The sequence below is a fragment of the Heptranchias perlo genome, unplaced genomic scaffold, assembly GCF_035084215.1.
Source record: "Heptranchias perlo isolate sHepPer1 unplaced genomic scaffold, sHepPer1.hap1 HAP1_SCAFFOLD_1774, whole genome shotgun sequence".
Classification (NCBI taxonomy): Eukaryota; Metazoa; Chordata; class Chondrichthyes; order Hexanchiformes; family Hexanchidae; genus Heptranchias; species Heptranchias perlo.
In genome coordinates this window covers 5,001-25,033 of record NW_027139049.1, presented here as the reverse complement: position 1 = coordinate 25,033, position 20,033 = coordinate 5,001, and the positions used below count along the sequence as shown (strand labels likewise).

The 20,033-nt window shown below is 31.8% G+C and overlaps 1 protein-coding gene and 1 long non-coding RNA gene across 2 annotated transcripts in view; one reads left to right on the top strand and one right to left on the bottom strand.

Annotated features, from left to right (window-relative positions):
- The first annotated feature begins 12,924 nt into the window (after positions 1 to 12,924).
- Positions 12,925 to 17,620, top strand: LOC137309696 (galactosylceramide sulfotransferase-like). Its single transcript, XM_067977763.1, has 2 exons — positions 12,925 to 13,118; positions 16,405 to 17,620. The coding sequence occupies exons 1-2, from the start codon at positions 12,925 to 12,927 to the stop codon at positions 17,525 to 17,527; spliced, it is 1,317 nt and encodes a 438-aa protein (XP_067833864.1). The 3' UTR covers positions 17,528 to 17,620.
- A 1,331-nt stretch (positions 17,621 to 18,951) lies between these two features.
- The window catches only part of LOC137309695 (uncharacterized), a 4,166-nt gene continuing 3,084 nt past the window's right edge, over positions 18,952 to 20,033 (bottom strand). Inside the window, exon 2 of the long non-coding RNA XR_010959943.1 lies at positions 18,952 to 20,033. This exon is cut by the window's right edge and continues 527 nt beyond it. This is a non-coding gene — a long non-coding RNA (uncharacterized lncRNA).

Genomic DNA, 20,033 nt, shown 5'->3' with positions numbered 1-20,033 from the left:
TATCGTATAATAATATATAATATCGTATAATATATCGTATAATAATATATAATATCGTGTAATATATCGTATAATAATATATAATATCCTGTAATATATCGTATAATAATATATAATATCGTATAATATATCGTATAATAATATATAATATCGTATAATATATCGTATAATAATATATAATATCCTGTAATATATCGTATAATAATATATAATATCGTATAATATATCGTATAATAATATATAATATCGTATAATATATCGTATAATAATATATAATATCGTAATATATCGTATAATAATATATAATATCGTATAATATATCGTATAATAATATATAATATCGTGTAATATATCGTATAATAATATATAATATCGTATAATATATCGTATAATAATATATAATATCCTGTAATATATCGTATAATAATATATAATATCTGTAATATATCGTATAATAATATATAATATCGTATAATATATCGTATAATAATATATAATATCGTATAATATATCGTATAATAATATATAATATCCTGTAATATATCGTATAATAATATATAATATCGTATAATATATCGTATAATAATATATAATATCGTATAATATATCGTATAATAATATATAATATCTGTAATATATCGTATAATAATATATAATATCGTATAATATATCGTATAATAATATATAATATCGTATAATATATCGTATAATAATATATAATATCGTATAATATATCGTATAATAATATATAATATCGTATAATATATCGTATAATAATATATAATATCTGTAATATATCGTATAATAATATATAATATCGTATAATATATCGTATAATAATATATAATATCGTGTAATATATCGTATAATAATATATAATATCTGTAATATATCGTATAATAATATATAATATCCTGTAATATATCGTATAATAATATATAATATCGTATAATATATCGTATAATAATATATAATATCTGTAATATATCGTATAATAATATATAATATCGTATAATATATCGTATAATAATATATAATATCGTATAATATATCGTATAATAATATATAATATCGTATAATATATCGTATAATAATATATAATATCGTGTAATATATCGTATAATAATATATAATATCTGTAATATATCGTATAATAATATATAATATCGTATAATATATCGTATAATAATATATAATATCGTATAATATATCGTATAATAATATATAATATCCTGTAATATATCGTATAATAATATATAATATCGTATAATATATCGTATAATAATATATAATATCGTAATATATCGTATAATAATATATAATATCGTGTAATATATCGTATAATAATATATAATATCCTGTAATATATCGTATAATAATATATAATATCCTGTAATATATCGTATAATAATATATAATATCGTATAATATATCGTATAATAATATATAATATCGTAATATATCGTATAATAATATATAATATCGTATAATATATCGTATAATAATATATAATATCCTGTAATATATCGTATAATAATATATAATATCGTGTAATATATCGTATAATAATATATAATATCGTATAATATATCGTATAATAATATATAATATCCTGTAATATATCGTATAATAATATATAATATCGTATAATATATCGTATAATAATATATAATATCGTATAATATATCGTATAATAATATATAATATCGTATAATATATCGTATAATAATATATAATATCTGTAATATATCGTATAATAATATATAATATCGTATAATATATCGTATAATAATATATAATATCTGTAATATATCGTATAATAATATATAATATCCTGTAATATATCGTATAATAATATATAATATCGTATAATATATCGTATAATAATATATAATATCGTATAATATATCGTATAATAATATATAATATCCTGTAATATATCGTATAATAATATATAATATCCTGTAATATATCGTATAATAATATATAATATCGTATAATATATCGTATAATAATATATAATATCGTATAATATATCGTATAATAATATATAATATCGTATAATATATCGTATAATAATATATAATATCTGTAATATATCGTATAATAATATATAATATCGTATAATATATCGTATAATAATATATAATATCGTGTAATATATCGTATAATAATATATAATATCGTAATATATCGTATAATAATATATAATATCCTGTAATATATCGTATAATAATATATAATATCGTATAATATATCGTATAAAATATATAATATCGTATAATATATCGTATAATAATATATAATATCCTGTAATATATCGTATAATAATATATAATATCGTATAATATATCGTATAATAATATATAATATCGTATAATATATCGTATAATAATATATAATATCGTATAATATATCGTATAATAATATATAATATCGGATAATATATCGTATAATAATATATAATATCGTGTAATATATCGTATAATAATATATAATATCGTATAATATATCGTATAATAATATATAATATCGTGTAATATATCGTATAATAATATATAATATCGTATAATATATCGTATAATAATATATAATATCCTGTAATATATCGTATAATAATATATAATATCGTATAATATATCGTATAATAATATATAATATCCTGTAATATATCGTATAATAATATATAATATCGTATAATATATCGTATAAATAATAATATCCTGTAATATATCGTATAATAATATATAATATCGTATAATATATCGTATAATAATATATAATATCGTATAATATATCGTATAATAATATATAATATCCTGTAATATATCGTATAATAATATATAATATCCTGTAATATATCGTATAATAATATATAATATCGTATAATATATCGTATAATAATATATAATATCGTATAATATATCGTATAATAATATATAATATCCTGTAATATATCGTATAATAATATATAATATCGTATAATATATCGTATAATAATATATAATATCGTATAATATATCGTATAATAATATATAATATCCTGTAATATATCGTATAATAATATATAATATCGTATAATATATCGTATAATAATATATAATATCGTATAATATATCGTATAATAATATATAATATCGTGTAATATATCGTATAATAATATATAATATCCTGTAATATATCGTATAATAATATATAATATCGTATAATATATCGTATAATAATATATAATATCCTGTAATATATCGTATAATAATATATAATATCCTGTAATATATCGTATAATAATATATAATATCCTGTAATATATCGTATATAATATATAATATCGTATAATATATCGTATAATAATATATAATATCTGTAATATATCGTATAATAATATATAATATCGTATAATATATCGTATAATAATATATAATATCGTATAATATATCGTATAATAATATATAATATCGTATAATATATCGTATAATAATATATAATATCCTGTAATATATCGTATAATAATATATAATATCTGTAATATATCGTATAATAATATATAATATCGTATAATATATCGTATAATAATATATAATATCATATAATATATCGTATAATAATATATAATATCCTGTAATATATCGTATAATAATATAATATCGTATAATATATCGTATAATAATATATAATATCGTGTAATATATCGTATAATAATATATAATATCCTGTAATATATCGTATAATAATATATAATATCGTATAATATATCGTATAATAATATATAATATCGTATAATATATCGTATAATAATATATAATATCCTGTAATATATCGTATAATAATATATAATATCGTATAATATATCGTATAATAATATATAATATCTGTAATATATCGTATAATAATATATAATATCGTATAATATATCGTATAATAATATATAATATCCTGTAATATATCGTATAATAATATATAATATCCTGTAATATATCGTATAATAATATATAATATCGTATAATATATCGTATAATAATATATAATATCGTATAATATATCGTATAATAATATATAATATCGTATAATATATCGTATAATAATATATAATATCCTGTAATATATCGTATAATAATATATAATATCGTATAATATATCGTATAATAATATATAATATCGTATAATATATCGTATAATAATATATAATATCCTGTAATATATCGTATAATAATATATAATATCCTGTAATATATCGTATAATAATATATAATATCGTATAATATATCGTATAATAATATATAATATCGTATAATATATCGTATAATAATATATAATATCGTATAATATATCGTATAATAATATATAATATCCTGTAATATATCGTATAATAATATATAATATCGTATAATATATCGTATAATAATATATAATATCCTGTAATATATCGTATAATAATATATAATATCGTATAATATATCGTATAATAATATATAATATCGTATAATATATCGTATAATAATATATAATATCGTATAATATATCGTATAAAATATATAATATCCTGTAATATATCGTATAATAATATATAATATCGTATAATATATCGTATAATAATATATAATATCGTATAATATATCGTATAATAATATATAATATCGTATAATATATCGTATAATAATATATAATATCCTGTAATATATCGTATAATAATATATAATATCGTATAATATATCGTATAATAATATATAATATCCTGTAATATATCGTATAATAATATATAATATCCTGTAATATATCGTATAATAATATATAATATCGTATAATATATCGTATAATAATATATAATATCGTATAATATATCGTATAATAATATATAATATCCTGTAATATATCGTATAATAATATATAATATCCTGTAATATATCGTATAATAATATATAATATCGTATAATATATCGTATAATAATATATAATATCCTGTAATATATCGTATAATAATATATAATATCCTGTAATATATCGTATAATAATATATAATATCGTATAATATATCGTATAATAATATATAATATCGTATAATATATCGTATAATAATATATAATATCGGATAATATATCGTATAATAATATATAATATCCTGTAATATATCGTATAATAATATATAATATCGTATAATATATCGTATAATAATATATAATATCGTATAATATATCGTATAATAATATATAATATCCTGTAATATATCGTATAATAATATATAATATTGTATAATATATCGTATAATAATATATAATATCCTGTAATATATCGTATAATAATATATAATATCGTATAACATATCATATAATAATATATAATATCCTGTAATATATCGTATAATAATATATAATATCCTGTAATATATCGTATAATAATATATAATATCGTATAATATATCGTATAATAATATATAATATCGTATAATATATCGTATAATAATATATAATATCGTATAATATATCGTATAAAATATATAATATCCTGTAATATATCGTATAATAATATATAATATCGTATAATATATCGTATAATAATATATAATATCGTATAATATATCGTATAATAATATATAATATCCTGTAATATATCGTATAATAATATATAATATCCTGTAATATATCGTATAATAATATATAATATCGTATAATATATCGTATAATAATATATAATATCGTATAATATATCGTATAATAATATATAATATCGTATAATATATCGTATAATAATATATAATATCCTGTAATATATCGTATAATAATATATAATATCGTATAATATATCGTATAATAATATATAATATCCTGTAATATATCGTATAATAATATATAATATCGTATAATATATCGTATAATAATATATAATATCGTATAATATATCGTATAATAATATATAATATCGTATAATATATCGTATAAAATATATAATATCCTGTAATATATCGTATAATAATATATAATATCGTATAATATATCGTATAATAATATATAATATCGTATAATATATCGTATAATAATATATAATATCGTATAATATATCGTATAATAATATATAATATCCTGTAATATATCGTATAATAATATATAATATCGTATAATATATCGTATAATAATATATAATATCCTGTAATATATCGTATAATAATATATAATATCTGTAATATATCGTATAATAATATATAATATCGTATAATATATCGTATAATAATATATAATATCGTATAATATATCGTATAATAATATATAATATCCTGTAATATATCGTATAATAATATATAATATCCTGTAATATATCGTATAATAATATATAATATCGTATAATATATCGTATAATAATATATAATATCCTGTAATATATCGTATAATAATATATAATATCCTGTAATATATCGTATAATAATATATAATATCGTATAATATATCGTATAATAATATATAATATCGTATAATATATCGTATAATAATATATAATATCGGATAATATATCGTATAATAATATATAATATCGTGTAATATATCGTATAATAATATATAATATCGTATAATATATCGTATAATAATATATAATATCGTGTAATATATCGTATAATAATATATAATATCGTATAATATATCGTATAATAATATATAATATCGTGTAATATATCGTATAATAATATATAATATCGTATAATATATCGTATAATAATATATAATATCCTGTAATATATCGTATAATAATATATAATATCGTATAATATATCGTATAATAATATATAATATCGTGTAATATATCGTATAATAATATATAATATCCTGTAATATATCGTATAATAATATATAATATCCTGTAATATATCATATAATAATATATAATATCCTGTAATATATCGTATAATAATATATAATATCGTATAATATATCGTATAATAATATATAATATCCTGTAATATATCGTATAATAATATATAATATCGTATCATATATCGTATAATAATATTTAATATCCTGTAATATATCGTATAATAATATATAATATCGTATAATATATCGTATAATAATATATAATATCGTGTAATATATCGTATAATAATATATAATATCGTATAATATATCGTATAATAATATATAATATCGTATAATATATCGTATAATAATATATAATATCGTGTAATATATCGTATAATAATATATAATATCCTGTAATATATCGTATAATAATATATAATATCGTATAATATATGTATAATAATATATAATATCGTGTAATATATCGTATAATAATATATAATATCGTGTAATATATCGTATAATAATATATAATATCCTGTAATATATCGTATAATAATATATAATATCGTATAATATATCGTATAATAATATATAATATCTGTAATATATCGTATAATAATATATAATATCCTGTAATATATCATATAATAATATATAATATCCTGTAATATATCGTATAATAATATATAATATCGTATAATATATCGTATAATAATATATAATATCGTATAATATATCGTATAAAATATATAATATCCTGTAATATATCGTATAATAATATATAATATCCTGTAATATATCGTATAATAATATATAATATCGTATAATATATCGTATAAAATATATAATATCGTATAATATATCGTATAAAATATATAATATCGTATAATATATCGTATAATAATATATAATATCCTGTAATATATCGTATAATAATATATAATATCCTGTAATATATCGTATAATAATATATAATATCGTATAATATATCGTATAAAATATATAATATCGTATAATATATCGTATAAAATATATAATATCCTGTAATATATCGTATAATAATATATAATATCGTATAATATATCGTATAATAATATATAATATCGTATAATATATCGTATAATAATATATAATATCCTGTAATATATCGTATAATAATATATAATATCCTGTAATATATCGTATAATAATATATAATATCGTATAATATATCGTATAATAATATATAATATCGTATAATATATCGTATAAAATATATAATATCCTGTAATATATCGTATAATAATATATAATATCGTATAATATATCGTATAATAATATATAATATCGTATAATATATCGTATAATAATATATAATATCGTATAATATATCGTATAATAATATATAATATCCTGTAATATATCGTATAATAATATATAATATCCTGTAATATATCGTATAATAATATATAATATCGTATAATATATCGTATAATAATATATAATATCGTATAATATATCGTATAATAATATATAATATCGTATAATATATCGTATAATAATATATAATATCGGATAATATATCGTATAATAATATATAATATCGTGTAATATATCGTATAATAATGTATAATATCGTATAATATATCGTATAATAATCTATAATATCGTGTAATATATCGTATAATAATATATAATATCGTATAATATATCGTATAATAATATATAATATCCTGTAATATATCGTATAATAATATATAATATCGTATAATATATCGTATAAAATATATAATATCCTGTAATATATCGTATAATAATATATAATATCGTATAATATATCGTATAAAATATATAATATCCTGTAATATATCGTATAATATTATATAATATCGTATAATATATCGTATAATAATATATAATATCGTATAATATATCGTATAATAATATATAATATCCTGTAATATATCGTATAATAATATATAATATCCTGTAATATATCGTATAATAATATATAATATCGTATAATATATCGTATAATAATATATAATATCGTATAATATATCGTATAATAATATATAATATCCTGTAATATATCGTATAATAATATATAATATCGTATAATATATCGTATAATAATATATAATATTGTATAATATATCGTATAATAATGTATAATATCCTGTAATATATCGTATAATAATATATAATATCGTATAATATATCGTATAATAATATATAATATCGTATAATATATCGTATAATAATATATAATATCGTATAATATATCGTATAATAATATATAATATCGTATAATATATCGTATAATAATATATAATATCCTGTAATATATCGTATAATAATATATAATATCGTATAATATATCGTATAATAATATATAATATCGTATAATATATCGTATAATAATATATAATATCGTATAATATATCGTATAATAATATATAATATCCTGTAATATATCGTATAATAATATATAATATCGTATAATATATCGTATAATAATATATAATATCGTATAATATATCGTATAATAATATATAATATCGTATAATATATCGTATAATAATATATAATATCCTGTAATATATCGTATAATAATATATAATATCGTAGAATATATCGTATAATAATATATAATATCCTGTCATATATCGTATAATAATATATAATATCGTATAATATATCGTATAATAATATATAATATCGTATAATATATCATATAATAATATATAATATCGTGTAATATATCGTATAATAATATATAATATCGTATAATATATCGTCTAATAATATATAATATCGTATAATATATCGTATAATAATATATAATATCGTGTAATATATCGTATAATAATATATAATATCGTATAATATATCGTATAATAATATATAATATCGTATAATATATCGTATAATAATATATAATATCCTGTAATATATCGTATAATAATATATAATATCGTATAATATATCGTATAATAATATATAATATCCTGTAATATATCGTATAATAATATATAATATCGTATAATATATCGTATAATAATATATAATATTGTATAATATATCGTATAATAATATATAATATCGTGTAATATATCGTATAATAATATATAATATCGTATAATATATCGTATAATAATATATAATATCGTGTAATATATCGTATAATAATATATAATATCCTGTAATATATCGTATAATAATATATAATATCCTGTAATATATCGTATAATAATATATAATATCGTATAATATATCGTATAATAATATATAATATCCTGTAATATATCGTATAATAATATATAATATCGTATAATATATCGTATAATAATGTATAATATCGTATAATATATCGTATAATAATATATAATATCCTGTAATATATCGTATAATAATATATAATATCGTATAATATATCGTATAATAATATATAATATCCTGTAATATATCGTATAATAATATATAATATCCTGTAATATATCGTATAATAATATATAATATCGTATAATATATCGTATAATAATATATAATATCCTGTAATATATCGTATAATAATATATAATATCCTGTAATATATCGTATAATAATATATAATATCGTATAATATATCGTATAATAATATATAATATCGTATAATATATCGTATAATAATATATAATATCGTATAATATATCGTATAATAATATATAATATCCTGTAATATATCGTATAATAATATATAATATCGTATAATATATCGTATAATAATATATAATATCGTATAATATATCGTATAATAATATATATCGTGTAATATATCGTATAATAATGTATAATATCGTATAATATATCGTATAATAATATATAATATCGTATAATATATCGTATAATAATATATAATATCGTGTAATATATCGTATAATAATATATAATATCCTGTAATATATCGTATAATAATATATAATATCCTGTAATATATCGTATAATAATATATAATATTGTATAATATATCGTATAATAATATATAATATCCTGTAATATATCGTATAATAATATATAATATCGTATAATATATCGTATAATAATATATAATATCCTGTAATATATCGTATAATAATATATAATATCGTATAATATATCGTATAATAATATATAATATCCTGTAATATATCGTATAATAATATATAATATCGTATAATATATCGTATAATAATATATAATATCCTGTAATATATCGTATAATAATATATAATATCGTATAATAATATATAATATCCTGTAATATATCGTATAATAATATATAATATCGTATAATAATATATAATATCCTGTAATATATCGTATAATAATATATAATATCGTATAATATATCGTATAATAATATATAATATCGTATAATATATCGTATAATAATATATAATATCCTGTAATATATCGTATAATAATATATAATATCCTGTAATATATCGTATAATAATATATAATATCGTATAATATATCGTATAATAATATATAATATCCTGTAATATATCGTATAATAATATATAATATCCTGTAATATATCGAATAATAATCTATAATATCGTACAATATATCGTATAATAATATATAATATCCTGTAATATATCGTATAATAATATATAATATCCTGTAATATATCGTATAATAATATATAATATCCTGTAATATATCGTATAATAATATAAAATATCGTATAATATATCGTATAATAATATATAATATCCTGTAATATATCGTATAATAATATATAATATCGTATAATATATCGTATAATGATATATAATATCGTATAATATATCGTATAATAATATATAATATCCTGTAATATATCGTATAATAATATATAATATCCTGTAATATATCGTATAATAATATATAATATCCTGTAATGTATTGTCGATTAATATATAATATCGTATAATATATCGTATAATAATATATAATATCCTGTAATGTATTGTAGATTAATATATATCATGATATATAAAATCATATAAAATATATAATATTGTATCATACAATAATATGTATCATATTATTTAATATAATAATATGTAAAATCATATCGAATGAAACTTATTATAATCGAACATATAATACATATAAACACAATATAATCCATCATAAAATAGAACATAATGTGTTCGGGGCTCCCTCAGTACCGACCCTCCGACAGTGCGGCGCTCCCTCAGTACTGACCCTCCGACAGTGCGGCCCTCCCTCGGTACTGACCCTCCGACACTGCGGCCCTCCCTCAGTACCGACCCTCCGACAGTGCGGCCCTCCCTCAGTACTGACCCTCCGACACTGCGGCGCTCCCTCAGTACCGACCCTCCGACAGTGCGGCCCTCCCTCGGTACCGACCCTCCGACAGTGCGGCGCTCCCTCAGTACCGACCCTCCGACAGTGCGGCCCTCCCTCAGTACCGACCCTCCGACAGTGCGGCGCTCCCTCAGTACCGACCCTCCGACAGTGCGGCTCTCCCTCAGTACTGACCCTCCGACAGTGCGGCCCTCCCTCAGTACTGACCCTCCGACAGTGCGGCGCTCCCTCAGTACCGACCCTCCGACAGTGCGGCGCTCCCTCAGTACCGACCCTCCGACAGTGCGGCCCTCCCTCAGTACCGACCCTCCGACAGTGCGGCGCTCCCTCAGTACCGACCCTCCGACAGTGCGGCCCTCCCTCAGTACCGACCCTCTGACAGTGCGGCGCTCCCTCAGTACCGACCCTCCGACAGTGCGGCGCTCCCTCAGTACCGACCCTCCGACAGTGCGGCCCTCCCTCAGTACTGACCCTCCGACAGTGCGGCGCTCCCTCAGTACTGACCCTCCGACAGTGCGGCCCTCCCTCAGTACTGACCCTCCGACAGTGCGGCGCTCCCTCAGTACCGACCCTCCGACAGTGCGGCCCTCCCTCAGCACCGACCCTCCGACAGTGCGGCCCTCCCTCAGTACCGACCCTCCGACAGTGCGGCCCTCCCTCAGCACCGACCCTCCGACAGTGCGGCGCTCCCTCAGTACTGGGCACCGGGCGTGTCGGCCTGCGATTGCGGGGCTCGACTCTCTGGGGTGGTTGGCGTCTTGAGCCCAGGACCTCCTGAATCGGAGGGGGTGAGAGAGGGAGCCTCGCTGAGCCGGGGATGAGGCGGGGATTGGTCGTCTGTGACTCTTTGCTGATGCTGCTCGGCCTGCCATGTGTCGTGTCTTCCAGGGCGGAGATGGGCCTTCACGTCCGAACTCTGCTTTGTCGCTGGAGGCTGATGCACTTTGCTCTGCTGGCTGCCATCTTCTTGGTGACTGTCTTCATGTTGTTCTACAGCATCTCGCAAGCACAGTAAGTGAGGCGGAGGGAGGGCATCGGAGGGAAGGGGAGAGGGGGACGGAGGGAAGGGGACTGAGGGAGGGAGCAGTCCCTGACGGAGAGACTCCCTCTTTAAACGGGGTCCCTGACGGAGAGACTTTACCATTCTCCATCCTCCTGTTCAAATCCCTCCACGGCCCCTCGCCCCGCCTCCCTCCCTATCTCTGTAACCTCCTACGACCCTCCGAGATCTCTGCCCTCCTCCGATTCCGCCCTCTTGTCCATCCCCCTCGATTCCCATCGCTCCACCATTGGCGGCCGTGCCTTCAGCTGCCTCGGGCCCCGAGCTCTGGAATTCCCTCCCTAAACCTCTCCGTCTCTCTCCCTCCTCCTTTAAGACGCTCCTTAAAACCTCCCTCTTTGCCCGAGCTTTTGCTCTCCTGTCCCAATATCTCCTCGTGGGGTCTCGGTGGTGAATTTTACTCTGATTTACGCTCCTGTGCAGGGGCCCTGGGGGACGTTTCACTCCGTTAAAGGGGGGGGCTGTAGAGATGGGAGGAGTTATTGTCACACAGGAACAGGAGGAGGCCATTCAGCCCCTCTCGATCCTGTTCCGCCATTCCATGAGACCATGTCTGATCTGTATCTTAACCCCATTTACCCCCCTTGGTTCCCGAACCCTTAATCCCCCTCACCCAACAAAAATCGATCGGTCTCAGGTCTGAAATTCCCAATTGACCCCCGGCCCCGACAGCTTTTTCGGGGGGGGAGAGTTCCAGATCCCCCACTCCCCCTTTGTGTGAAGAAATGCTTCCTGACATCACCCCTGGACGGGCCCAGCTCTCATTTTAAGATTCTGCCCCCTTGTTCTGGATTCTCTCCCCCCGACCAGAGGGAATAGTCTCTCTCCATCGACCCTATCGAATCCTTCAATCATCTCAAACCCCTCGATTAGATCACCCCTCAATCTTCTACACTCGAGGGAACACAAGCCCGGTCTGTGCGACCCCTCCTCGGGATTTAACCCCTTGTAGCCATAAAAAAGGCAAATCAAACACTGGGGTTCATCTCGAAAGGGACAGAATTGAAAAGCAGAGAAGTTCTGTTAAACTTGTATAGAACCTTGGTTGGACCACACTTGGAGCACTGTGCACAGTTCTGGTCTCCATATACCTTGGTTAGACCACACTTGGAGCACTGTGCACAGTTCTGGTCTCCATATACCTTGGTTAGACCACACTTGGAGCACTGCGCACAGTTCTGGTCTCCATATACCTTGGTTAGACCACACTTGGAGCACTGTGCACAGTTCTGGTCTCCATATACCTTGGTTAGACCACACTCGGAGCACTGTGCACAGTTCTGGTCTCCATATACCTGGGTTAGACCACACTTGGAGCACTGTGCACAGTTCTGGTCTCCATATACCTTGGTTAGACCACACTCGGAGCACTGTGCACAGTTCTGGTCTCCATATACCTGGGTTAGACCACGCTCGGAGCACTGTGCACAGTTCTGGTCTCCATATACCTTGGTTAGACCACACTCGGAGCAATGTGCACAGTTCTGGTCTCCATATCCCTTGGTTAGACCACACTTGGAGCATTGTGCACAGTTCTGGTCTCCATATACCTTGGTTAGACCACACTTGGAGCACCGTGTACAGTTCTGGTCTCCATATACCTTGGTTAGACCACACTCAGAGCAATGTGCACAGTTCTGGTCTCCATATCCCTTGGTTAGACCACACTTGGAGCATTGTGCACAGTTCTGGTCTCCATATACCTTGGTTAGACCACACTTGGAGCATTGTGCACAGTTCTGGTCTCCATATGCCTTGGTTAGACCACACTTGGAGCACTGTGCACAGTTCTGGTCTCCATATACCTTGGTTAGACCACACTTGGAGCACTGTGCACAGTTCTGGTCTCCATATCCCTTGGTTAGACCACACTTGGAGCATTGTGCACAGTTCTGGTCTCCATATACCTTGGTTAGACCACACTCGGAGCACTGTGCACAGTTCTGGTCTCCATATACCTTGGTTAGACCACACTTGGAGCACTGTGCACAGTTCTGGTCTCCATATACCTTGGTTAGACCACACTCGGAGCACTGTGCACAGTTCTGGTCTCCATATACCTTGGTTAGACCGCACTCGGAGCACTGTGCACAGTTCTGGTCTCCATATACCTTGGTTAGACCACACTTGGAGCACTGTGCACAGTTCTGGTCTCCATATACCTTGGTTAGACCACACTTGGAGCACTGAGCACAGTTCTGGTCTCCATATACTTTGGTTAGACCACACTTGGAGCACTGTGCACAGTTCTGGTCTCCATATTATAAAAAGAATATAGAGGCACTGGAGAAGGTGCAAAAAAGATTTACAAGGATGATCCCAGAACTGAGAGGTTTATAACTATCAGGAAAGACTGAACAGACTGGGGCTCTTTTCTTTCGAAAAGAGAAGACTGAGGGGTGACCTGATCGAGGTCTTTAAGATTATGAAAGGGTTCGATAGGGTAGACGTAGAGAAGATATTTCCACTTGTGGGGGAGACCAGAACTAGGGGGGGCCATAAATATAAGAGAGTCACTAATAAATCCAATCGGGAATTCAGGAGAAACTTCTTTACTCAGAGAGCGGTGGGAATGTGGAACTCGCTCCCACAAGGAGTAGTCGAGGGGAATAGTGGAGATGGATTTAAGGGGAAGCTTGAGGGAGAAAGGAATAGAAGGATAGGGTGAGATGGAGTAGGGAAAACATAAGAAATAGGAGCAGGAGTAGGCCATTCGGCCCCTCGATCCTGGTCCGCCATTCAATCAGATCATGGCCGATCTTCGACCTCAACTCCACTTTCCCGCCCGATCCCTCGATTCCCCAAAAACCCATCGATCAGCCTTGAATATTCTCAACGACCGAGCGTCCACAGCCCTCTGGGGGAGAGAATTCCAAAGATTCACCTCCCTCCGAGTGAAGAAATTCCTCCTCCTCTCAGTCTAGGATGGCCGACCCCTTATCCTGAGACTGTGCCCCCTGGTTCTAGACTCTCCAGCCCCGGGGGGGGGAAACAGCCTCTCAGCATCTACCCTGTCAAGCCCCCCTCAGAACATCGGAACAGGAGGAGGCCATTCAGCCCCTCGTGCCTGCTCCGCCATTTGGCAAGAGCATGGCCTGACCTGTGATCGGTTTCAACGAGAGGGAGGAAGACTGGCCTGGAGCCCGAGCTACGGCCTTGACCCGTTGGGGTGATGTAACTCCGCGTTAACCCCCCCCGACCGCCCGCCCTGTGACTCTCCCCTTTGTCTTTCCGCAGGAGCCCGCTGCCAAAGTCGTGCTCCATCCGAGCCGAGGCTCCGACCGGCCAGACCGCCCTGCCTTGCTCCCCTCGCTGGGAGCTGATGTTCCTGAAGATCCACAAGACGGGGAGCAGCACCCTGCTCAACGTCCTGCTCCGCTACGGGGAGAAGCATCAGCTGAGGTTCGCCTTCCCGGACGGGGGCAATGATTTCAACTACCCGGCCCCGTTCCAGCTGACCCACGTCTCGGGCTACAGGCCGGGCTCCTGCTACAACGTCATCGCCAACCACATGAGGTTCAACCCCGCGGAGGTGGGCAGGCTGCTGCCCAGGGAGAGGGCCTACTTCACCATCCTGCGGGAGCCAGCCAGCCTCTTCGAATCGAGCTTCAGCTACTACGCCCCCATCGTCCCCTTCACCTGGTCGATCCCGGGCCAGGACAAGATGGCAGCCTTCCTCCGCCATCCCAGGGCGTACTACGATCCCATAGCGCTCAACGGGCACTACCTCCGCAACCTGCAGTTCTTCGACCTGGGCTATGACAAGGACATGGACCCCGCGGACCCCCGGTTGGAGGGAATCCTGCAGAAGCTGGAGGGGACCTTCTCGCTGGTCATGCTGACCGAGTACTTTGACGAGTCGCTTGTCCTCCTGAAGGACTTGCTGTGCTGGGAGCTGGAGGATGTGATGTACTTCCCCCTCAACGCCCGGGCGCCCTCCCACCTCTGGCGGCCCCTCCCCGAGCTGGAGGCCCAGGCCCGGGCCTGGAACGGCCTGGACTCCCGCCTCTACGCCCACTTCAACCGCACCTTCTGGCGGAAGGTCGACAGCTACGGGCGCCGCCGCATGACCTGGGAGGTGGCCGAGCTCCGCTGGCTCAACGGGCAGATGGCCGGGGTCTGCATCGAGGGCGGGGGGCTGGTGGAGGCCAGCCAGGTGCGCGAGAGGGCCTTCCGGCCCTGGCAGCCGATGGGCAAGCGCAGCATCGGGGGCTACAACCGCAAGGCCGCCATCGAGGAGCCCTACCGGGCCCTCTGCGAGGCCATGCTGACCCCCGAGATGCAGTACATGAGCAAGATGGGCAGCAACCTCTGGAAGATGAGGCTCTGGGCTTATTTCCGGGACCTCATCAACTGGTAGGTCGCGTTTGGGGGGGGGCGTTGGGGTCAGGGTGAGTTACCATAGCGACAAGAGTAGGCCCGTTCCCACCCCACCCCCCCTCCACTCCCTCAAGCCCGTTACTTAGGAACAGGAGGAGGCCATTCAGCCCCTCGAGCCTGTTCCGCCATTCCATGAGACCATGGCTGATCTGTATCTTAACCCCATTTGGTTCCCGAACCCTCAATCCCCCTCACCCAACGAAAATCGATCAATCTCGGGTTCGAAATTCCCAATCGACCCCCGGCCCCGACAGCTTTTCGAGGGGGGGAGAGAGTTCCAGATTCCCCACTCCCCCTTTGTATGAAGAAATGCTTCCCGACATCACCCCTGGACGGGCCCGAGCTCTCGTTTTAAGATCCTGCCCCCTTGTTCTGGACTCTCCACCCCCCAAAACCAGAGGGAATAGTCTCTCTCCATCGACCCTATCGAATCCTTCAATCATCTCAAACCCCCTCGATTAGATCACCCCTCAATCTTCTACACTCGAGGGAATACAAGCCCGGTCTGTGCGACCCGTCCTCGGGATTCAACCCTTGTAGCCCCGGGGTTCGTTCTGGTGAATCTGGGCCCACACCCCCTCCGAGGGGCCGATACATCCCTCCTGAGGGACGGTGCCCAGAGCTGATGGATTATGAAAGGGTTCGATCGGGTAGACGTAGAGATATTTCCACTTGTTGGGAGGGAGACCAGAACTAGGGGGGAATCCATAAATATAAGAGAGTCGCCAATAAATCCAATCGGGAATTCAGGAGAAACTTCTTCACCCAGAGAGCGGTGGGAATGTGGAACTCGCTCCCACAAGGAGCAGTCGAGGGGAATAGTGGAGATGGATTTAAGGGGAAGCTCGATAAACACATGAGGGAGAAAGGGATAGAAGGAGATGGTGAGAGGGAGAGATGGAGTCGGCTCGAGTGGAGCATAAACACCGGGATAGACCTGTTGGGCCGAGTGGCCTGTTTCTGTTCTGTACGTTCGATGTAATTCTCTGTGTTTACCCCTCTGTTGTACTTCGAGCCAGAAAAGTTCCCCAAATAGTTACATTTACAATAAAAAGACATCAAAATTCAATAGCGATCTGCCTCTTTTTTTCTCTCCTGATCAGCGAGATTGTCTGTAAGGTTCATGGCAGCGGGCGATTACATTGTTTCAAAAACTATCCCCCCAATTCCTTGGCGCCCGGGCCCACAAAGGGGGAGCTTGGGACGCTGTTCGATTACCCTCGTGGTCATCTGGAGCGCAATTGCTGCAATATACACTGGCCCTCCAGTGTACAGTCCACACCAACTGGGCCCATCGCTCTGGCCACTGTCGGCTCACCGGGCAGGTGTTCCCCTGAGGTGAGTGGTCAGCGGCTGACCTATAACCCCTAACCCCCCCCTCCCCCGGCCAATGAAAGGCGAAGCTTTTAAGACAAATATTTTTATTGGCAGTTTGCTTCACGCAATATTCAACCGTTATTGGCGCACCCACATGTAGAGTCCTAATACGGGGCGGGGGTGGGCGCTGCCCGTTATTGATTGTCTGAACCCCAAGTGCCCACTCTGATCGCTATAGGGTCAGGGTCAAGGGTAGGATCAGGGTCAAGGATTGGGTCATGGGTAGGGTCAGGGTCAGGATAATAGCAGAGGTTCTCACTGATCTGGGCACAGAGGGGATTGGGAGGGTGTGAATTGGGGTTCACCCTGTGCCCGGTACTGGGGGTTCACCCTGTGTGTAGCACTCCCTCAGTACCGACCCTCCGACAGCGCGGCGCTCCCTCGGTACTGACCCTCCGACAGCGCGGCCCTCCCTCAGTACCGACCCTCCGACAGCGCGGCGCTCCCTCGGTACCGACCCTCCGACAGCGCGGCGATCCCTCGGTACCGACCCTCCGACAGTGCGGCCCTCCCTCAGTACCGACCCTCCGACAGTGCGGCGCTCCCTCAGTACCGACCCTCCGACAGTGCGGTGCTCCCTCAGTACTGACCCTCCGACAGTGCGGCGCTCCCTCAGTACCGACCCTCCGACAGTGCGGCCCTCCCTCAGTACCGACCCTCCGACAGTGCGGCCCTCCCTCAGTACTGACCCTCCGACAGTGCGGCGCTCCCTCAGTACTGACCCTCCGACAGTGCGGCGCTCCCTCAGTACTGACCCTCCGACAGTGCGGCGCTCCCTCAGTACCGACCCTCCGACAGTGCGGCGCTCCCTCAGTACCGACCCTCCGACAGTGCGGCGCTCCCTCGGTACCGACCCTCCGACAGCGCGGCGCTCCCTCGGTACCGGGCAAGCAGGGAGGGTCGGTCCTGAGATTACGGGACCCGAGTCCCCGGAGATGGCGGAGGAGGGGTGCTCGGACTTCTCTCAAGATGGGGTGGGGGGGTGCGGAGAATTCCTGTCGGGGAGGGAGGGAGGGAGGGAGGGAGGGAGGGAGGGAGGGGGGATAAAGGAGAGGGTTCCTGATTGCCCACAGGGAGATGGTCCCCTTGTATTGTCCGCTGGCTTTGGA